The sequence below is a fragment of the Cynara cardunculus genome (assembly GCF_001531365.2).
Source record: "Cynara cardunculus var. scolymus isolate 2C chromosome LG 17, CcrdV1, whole genome shotgun sequence".
Taxonomy (NCBI): Eukaryota; Viridiplantae; Streptophyta; class Magnoliopsida; order Asterales; family Asteraceae; genus Cynara; species Cynara cardunculus.
Genome location: NC_037544.1, coordinates 3,529,769 through 3,537,662, shown reverse-complemented (window position 1 = coordinate 3,537,662; position 7,894 = coordinate 3,529,769). Strand labels below are relative to the sequence as shown.

General features: G+C 36.0%; 1 protein-coding gene across 1 annotated transcript; it reads left to right on the top strand.

Annotated features, from left to right (window-relative positions):
* Positions 1-647: 647 nt before the first annotated feature.
* LOC112501131 lies at positions 648-7,667 on the top strand. The gene is made up of 4 exons (XM_025104796.1): positions 648-778; positions 886-989; positions 4,012-4,204; positions 7,174-7,667. The coding sequence occupies exons 2-4, from the start codon at positions 936-938 to the stop codon at positions 7,302-7,304; spliced, it is 378 nt and encodes a 125-aa protein (XP_024960564.1). The 5' UTR covers positions 648-778; positions 886-935; the 3' UTR covers positions 7,305-7,667.
* Positions 7,668-7,894: the final 227 nt, after the last annotated feature.

Genomic DNA, 7,894 nt, shown 5'->3' with positions numbered 1-7,894 from the left:
TAGCATATTAAATACGAGTTTTTTGAACAGGGTCTCCAAAATTCCGAGACCCATTTTTACTTGTGGTTGGGCCTGATTTATGTAAACGTGGGAACCACCTAATAATTTATTTCAAAATCAAAACGGTCATTTAATTTCAGAATATGCTGATAAAAAACAAAAGCGACTCTTCGATATTCTTCTAACTTTGTCATACTAAACATTTTCAAAACCAGTAGGAGGATCCTACTTACTGGTTTATTACTTTACTCAGTTTACTGAGTGAACATAACAATAACTAGTAATTTCACCCGATAAGAGACAATACAAGAACCAAAAGTCTTACAAGGTAACTCGGTAATTGAGGATGATAACTCTTATACCATAATGTAATGAATAGTAATATACACCCGATGTATATTGATTTTTATGGATTTGATACAAGATTGTGATCGAAACAGATATAAATTAGGCATTTGAGCTAATTTTAGTTGAGATTTTTCTTTAGGATTTAAATAGTAATAAAAAAAGAGATGGGTGGGAAGGGGAAAGGGACAAAAATGGAAAATACTAAAAGCAAAACAACGAGGGAGGGTCCACATGGCAATATCGACACACAAAAGAGACTTTGGGGTCACACACACTTACAAGCTTTGCTACGAACTGCTATCCCTCTCTCTCTCTTCTTTCTCTCTCTCTCTCTCTCTCTCACACACAAACACACACTGAAAAAGGGGCATGTTCTCTCTCGCCATCATATCAACTGATCCAATAGCCTAATCGGAACACTCTTTCCTTGGTAAATCTAATCGATTCTTTTGTTTTCTGTTTCAAGATTCCGTAAATTAACGATTTCTTTGATTCAATTGCTACTTTTTTTTTATTCACTTTGGGATTCTTTTCTAGGGTTTGTTTGGTTTTGCGTTTTTTGTTTTCGGGACTGGAGATTTCGGGAGATGAGCAAAGAACGGCCACCGGAGCCGCTTGATTTCTTCATTTGGACGGTTGAGGTATGCTTGATTACTTATGGTTATATATATATATATATATATATATTTGTATACAGATGATAGATCTTGTGCTTAATTGTGTTTTGAGTTGGAAATAGATGATGGGTAATTGGGCATTTCGTTGTTTCTAATCGACAAATGTGGGAGGGGATTTGAAGGTGTTGACCTTTTTGGTATCGTGTCTTTCGTATGGGTATTAACTAAACGTACCCAGTTACAGCTCTATTGATAAATTTTGATTCGAGTTGTTTGATTTGTTGGGCGATTTATCTTCAATTGAAGCATCAAATTACATTATCATGTTTGGTTTGTATTTGGGAGTGAATAAAGCCATTTCAACAGACCAACCAAACTCATTGCCTGCAAATGACACGACCTCCCCCTCTCCATCCTCCTTGTGTGGTTGTATGTGAGAGAAGGTTTCTTATCTACAAGAAATCTGATGGCTTCTTGTACTATGGCAACAGTAGGACACTACAATCCTATTCAATTGATCGTGCTTGTTTGGTGGTCGTATAATTTAGATATGATTCCTCAAGATGTATCAACAGTTTGTTGTGTTTATATCTGTTTTCTATCTTTTTTTGGTCATGATCCCAATCTTCTGTTAGGAACTATTGGAGATGAAAGATTAGGGTAACAGACTAGGGGGCTGTTTGGTTGGTTTTCCATTAAGTCCTGCATGGATAAAGTTGTTTGTATAGATTGGAAAGGTTATTGTTTGGGAGGGTTTTTTTCATAGATAAAAGAAGCGTATTTTTTAATTGGGAGGGCAGGTTTGGCAAAAAACTTGGCTTTCTGCATAAACCCCCCCCCCCTAGAAGCTTACTGAATAAGCCATTTTATATACCATTAAGCCACCAGCCCACCACCAAACAGACGTGTATAGAGGACTATTAAGCTCATTAAGCCGCTAACAAACAGGCCCTAGGGGTGGGCTCCCTTAGACAGGAGGAAGGGATCTGGAGAGGTCGAAGATGGGGTAGGGTTAGTCAGTGGCAGTTAGACTCCCTGAATTCTAGGTTAGACTAGGGGTGGGGTTCCCTTGGTTACGTTTTTGTGTACCTGCTCCCATTTGTATGCGTTTCTTTGTCTGTTTGATTTGTTGTTGCTTGCTTCTAACTTGTTTTTCAAAATTTAGTACTGTCTTTAATGTTTGCAACATCGTTTTTTCTTTCAAATGTTTTTCTTATGTTATTTTTCGGCAAATTTGATATGTATCTCTTTTTTCACACTATGCACTAGCTGGAGGTCTTAATGGCAACAACCTCACTACTCTTTTGGTGTGCAACATCGTTTTTTCTTTCAAATGTTTTTATGTTATTTTTCTGCAAATTTGATATGCATCTTTTTTTTTACACTATGCGCTAGCTGGAGGACTTAATGGAAACAACTGCTCCACTCTTTGGCTAGAGATCAGGTCTGCATACATCCCACCATCCCCTGACCCCAACTTCGGGTGGGATATAATATTTTTGTTTGGTTTGGTTTATCCTAGTCTTTTGTGTTCAAGTTTCATTTTCATATGCAACAAAGCTCTTGACATTTGCATTTAGTAGGTTTGTGTCAAAAATATCTTATAAATGCCATCATTTTATAGTGATATCCCAAAACATGGGTGAACTGATACAGAGGGTTCAAAAGAGGAACATTTAGAGGCTGAGAGAAAGATGAATTCATCAATTGAATCTAGTATCTCATTCTTTGCAACTATTTGTTTTTTGTATATTATTAGTCCTACTTTACAACGGAACTAGTTTAGCGGATTAAGATTTGTAAAATAGTAGAACTCCCATCTGTTCAACTGACACGTGCTCTAAGCAGTTATGGCGGTCCTACACTGGAATTTGTGACCAGGACTGTGATTTGATATATTGGAGATAAGAGTGGTAAAGGGGTAGCATAGTGGAAACAAATTAGCAGTTCATTTGATATAAAAATATTAAAATGTATATATATATATGTGTGTGTGTGTGTGTGTAATACTTAGTACATGTTTTATGTACGAGTAAATCAATACAAACCCAATAAATGTTACAAACTTACAAAACACATGTAAACATGCAATGTATAACATTGTTCTTTCATATATGAAACGTTTATCATTGTTTTGCTTGTGGGGAAAAAACAAAAATACGTTTATATATGAAACACACAAACACAAGAACCGAAAATATGAAACAATATGAATTATAATTTAAAATCAAACTCATTGAATGGTTTGGATTGGTTTTCATGGGTTTGTAACATTTATTGGGTTTGTATTTGATTATTGGTTTGTAAGTATTATAGTGTTATTTAATAAAATTCCAAAAATTCCATAATTTATTTATCTAATTAAATATAAATTTTAAAGTCAAAAAATGAAAAGAACTAACTGTAAAACCCCCATCTCTTTCCTATCCTCCCTCTACCTCACCTCTCTTTCATCTACCCCATCTCCAATTTTTCCTCTGACTCAGTCTATCTGGTCGATTAAAGAGGACGGCAGACGATGGCAAGTGATGACACAAGATTAGAAGATGAAACAAGTGGAAGGGACGAATGGGGTGGACGTTAAGTTTGAACTTTCTTATTTGATTCTCCATCTCTGATTTCTTTCACACCAAAAGAGCCCAACAAAAAATAGTGGTTTCTCTTTCCGCTATTTGAGTCCAATTAGCGGTTAATGGCCCCGTTATTTGATACCGCAATTGCGCCACCCTGATTTCTTCCCAGGGTGCTGTAGCGGCGCGGTTCACTGCCCAACATGTGCTTATCCCTTATTGAACCCATAATAGAAACAAAGTAGTAAGTAGTGTATTATGATATGCTTGTGATATCAATTAACTGCAATGATCATAACAACCCATACCAAGGTCATGGACCTCCTAAATCTAATGAACAAAGGGTAAATACTACCTCAGCATGCATTTTTCTGCTTGCATCACAACGATTCTATTTTTATTAATTTCCTTGCACTAGGTTATTTGAAGAATATTGCAGAGTGGTTGACGCTTTGTGGTCAAATTTTGTCTCCCAGGATGTTGGCCTTTGGTTGGAGGAAATAAATCTGGGAGGGTATCGCCAAACTTTTAAAGAAAATGGTGTTAACGGAGAGTATCTGGAAGGTATGTCCATGTTTACAACCGAGCAAATTCTTCGGTTCATTCGACGTTGCCACATGAAATGGGGGGATTTTATAACGCTTTGCAAGGAACTCAGAAGGATTAAAGGTTATATCTCTCGAACTCTGTCGCTTGCAAGTGTTTTTGTTGATTATCATGTATATTTAGTTTTGTGGCTCTTACAAGTTCCTTTGTTTCTGGTTATATAATTACTCATGGGTTCTTAGAACGCATAAATGTTGTATCTCATTAGTTGCATACATGTTGATCTGCCACCACTGACCTTGGGTCTGGTAAAATGTTTTCACATTTTTCTTCATACCGTTTGAAATTGTTTGTTGTTGTATGAAGTCTACCAGTTATAAAAAGAGGTAAAACCAACTAATTCTTCCAAACTTCGAAGGCTGATTTAGGCGAGTTTGAACACATGTAAGATGAAGTTTATGGCGGATATTACTTCGAACCAATGTCAAGAGTATAGGAACTGCAAACAATCTGCACAACAATTATGCACGTAAATTTATGCTGTGCTCTCGAATTTGGAGAGAATAAAGAAGAACAGGAATGGAAGGAAAATATTTTTTAGTTTTGTTTTCTGGAAAGGGAAAAGGAAAAGAAAGAAAATAAATTTTCATGTCCTTGAACAGGAGAGAAAGGAAAGGAAATATGTCATTTTTACTAATATACCCTTTAAAAATATATCCTTTAGAATGAAAGATTCGGTAGTTTTGTAATTTTAATAATTTTTTAAGGGCTTTAATTTCTTTCCTTTCCTTCCCTTTCCTCCCACATTTGGGAGGAAACTTATCATTATTTTCCTTTCGTTTCCTTTTTTTTTCTCCACTAAAAAAAGTTTCAAAAACAACTAGTTTTTTTTACTTTCCTTACCTTTCCCTCCCTCTTTTTTCCTTTCCTTCAGAAAAAAGGTTTTGAGAACAAAGTGTAAAGCAAATGAACTACCTACAAGTTTATTTACACTGAATGATTGATAGAACTAATAGAACATAATGTGAACTTGCTTGCCAGGTACTGTAAAAGGACACACTCATGCATACTTTCAAGAAAAAAAACTTAATCTGTGAGGCAGAGATGAGGGACTTGATAGGAACTTTTGGAATTTAATATTTCAGAATTATTATAGATAAAGTTGTATTTTCTTAGTTAGTAAAAGTACTGTATAAGACTTATTTTGGATAATTATCTATTTTGTTAATAGGATGATTATTTGCTTTACTGGTTAGGATAATTATGTTTCTAGAAGACATGTGAAACCACATTCAAGGGGGTCAAACTTTTGCTGCCTTGCCCATGGAGGCATCCCTAATAGTTTAAGATATTACTCTTCTTTATTATGCCATATCTAAAGCCTCGAACTCTCGAGCTTCCTCTGCCATTAATGCCACCATTTATTTGATTTCTTGCTCACAAACTTTGATTCCCACCCAAACAGCCTTTTTTCTTTGATGCATTAGATATTGTGGAAACACAGGTGAGTCATACTCAAACACAATCTCAAGAACAAGTAGTTGATTTGCAATCATTATGGAACAAATATTGTGATGTTAAATTGAATATGAACATCATGATCCACCATGTTCTTGATTTCCGTCCATAAAAACGTCCTTATTTTGGCTTTGTTGATTGTACATACCTAGTTAGACAAGTAGTCAAACACTTGTAAAACTATGTTCCTACTTCCTAGTTAAACATGGTAACCTTAATGGGACAAACAGGGTATTATTTCAAGATAAAGTTGTATTTGCACATTCATTATGAAAAGTTGGGGATAATTAGGATTCATATTATACGGATAAACATTTATTTAGATTGTTCATTGGATAACTTTTAGCTCTACTGTTTGGCTTTATTAGTTGGGATGATTATTAGGGGAGTATATTTAGTACAGGTGTAAACAGAGCAGAAACAGAACGGGCATTACTCTATCTGCATCTGAATTTGGAGTACAATTGGAATCGACATCCTTCGACTTCCGCATCCATGAGTTCAAATTTTTGACCTTTATACTTGTATGTGGTAGATACTATTCTAATCCCGAGACGCAGAAGAAAAAAATTCCATCAACTAGTATTAATATTATATAATACTAACATATTAATATGCAGCTTTAAGCCTGGTCTTTACTCTATACTGTTATTTCTAGTATAAGAAGGCTGGTAAAAGGTTCTGATTAAATATTTTAACTTTTAATTGTATAATTTGGTGCAATAAACATAAAATATATACAACTATTTAAATAATGTATGCAATATAAAACGCTGACAGGATGTGGAAACACAGAAGTGGAAATCAGAAGTTCGAAATTCCCAATATAATTTTGGATGTTTATAGATACACGGATATGATATCCACATTTACATCATCGTATAAATAACATACATATTGAACGGTTTGCAGCCTTCATCTGGGATTGCACATTTCTATTGGTGTCATAGATGGTTTCCCTTACTTTATATGATATCTTATGCTCGACTGCTATACCATTTGGGGAAGAGGACAGTTCCGCTTACATCTCAACCCCAGTCCCTACTTTCGAATGAGATATACTTAGTTTATTTGGTATGGTTATCGTAGACTCAGGCGCTGTTCGTTAGCAGCTTAACGAGCTTAATGAGACTCGCAACATATTTGGTCAGCTATACATGACTGTTTGGTAGTAGCTTAATGATTATAGAAAGTGGCTTATTCAGTAAGCTTCTGGGAGGGAGCTTTATGCAGAAAGCCAAGTTTTCTCCAAACCTGCCTCTCCCAATTAAAATACATGCACCTTCCGTCTATGAAAAAACCCTCTCAAACGAAAATCTTCTCAACTATACAGACAAATTATTAATCCCCACTGATAGCTTCATCCATATAGAACTTAAAATGAAAAACCAACCAAACAACCCCTCAGACTTGACTTTCGAGTGTGATATACAGTGTTTGTTTGGTTTTGATAACGTAGACTCATTTTGGTGTGTGTGTGTGTGTGAGATAAGAGAGTACTTGTAGTTTCTATATCTTATTCATTTATGTCTCTTTTGGGTATAAACTGATTCGGTTTGTTTATTGTTGTCCAGTGGCTTGCTTGAAGGGGGAGCAAAAAGTGCGGCGGCCGTGGTGGGCCCCATCTTGCCTATCGATAGTCTTTGTGAGGGTGGCAAAGCGTAACAGGCAATCACGGGTTGTTTCCATGAAGCTAGAACCTTGACTGAAACATGAGGTCTCCTCGGAAGGATGTATCATACATCTTTAATCCCGATTAATCGATCAGGACAACCAGATGTTTGATACATCCTTCCCGTCCATCTAATCCACCCACGATATCCGCACAACATGTCGTTTCTTTCGTTTCATTTTTATTTTAGAAATCAAACTAGCGAAGCATCTTCTTGTAGCTGCTGTTGAAGATGCTGCTGCTGCTGCATCGCCGTCGTCGTCTTATATTGTATCTTCTGTATCAATTTTATTATGTAAAGCTTGTGGAAGATAATACGGAGATGAAAATTGTATTATATTTTGTGTAGATGTATTTCTCTCGTTCGATATAGGCAAAGATTACAAAATTTGAACCCGTGTACTCTGACCACCAATTAAGCGCCTTTTCGAAAGGTATCCATCCCCAAAACCATGCGTTGGTAATCGTTTCTTAAGACACCGGTACCTTTACAGAAACAATTGTTCTACCATTTTGAGTGGACGACAAGTCTCTATGCATTTGATCCTTTGATCTACTTTTGAGTTGAGTGAGATATTCTGGGTATGCTTGGTTTGGTGGCCAGGTTTGACTCCACACTGGAT

Excerpts from the sequence above, each read along its gene's own strand:
- LOC112501131 (XM_025104796.1), top strand. The coding sequence starts at position 936 with ATGAGCAAAGAACGGCCACCGGAGCCGCTTGATTTCTTCATTTGGACG. Across the intron at positions 990-4,011 it reads TCTTCATTTGGACGGTTGAG|GATGTTGGCCTTTGGTTGGA; the intron begins GTATGCTTGATT and ends TTTGTCTCCCAG. Across the intron at positions 4,205-7,173 it reads GGAACTCAGAAGGATTAAAG|TGGCTTGCTTGAAGGGGGAG; the intron begins GTTATATCTCTC and ends ATTGTTGTCCAG.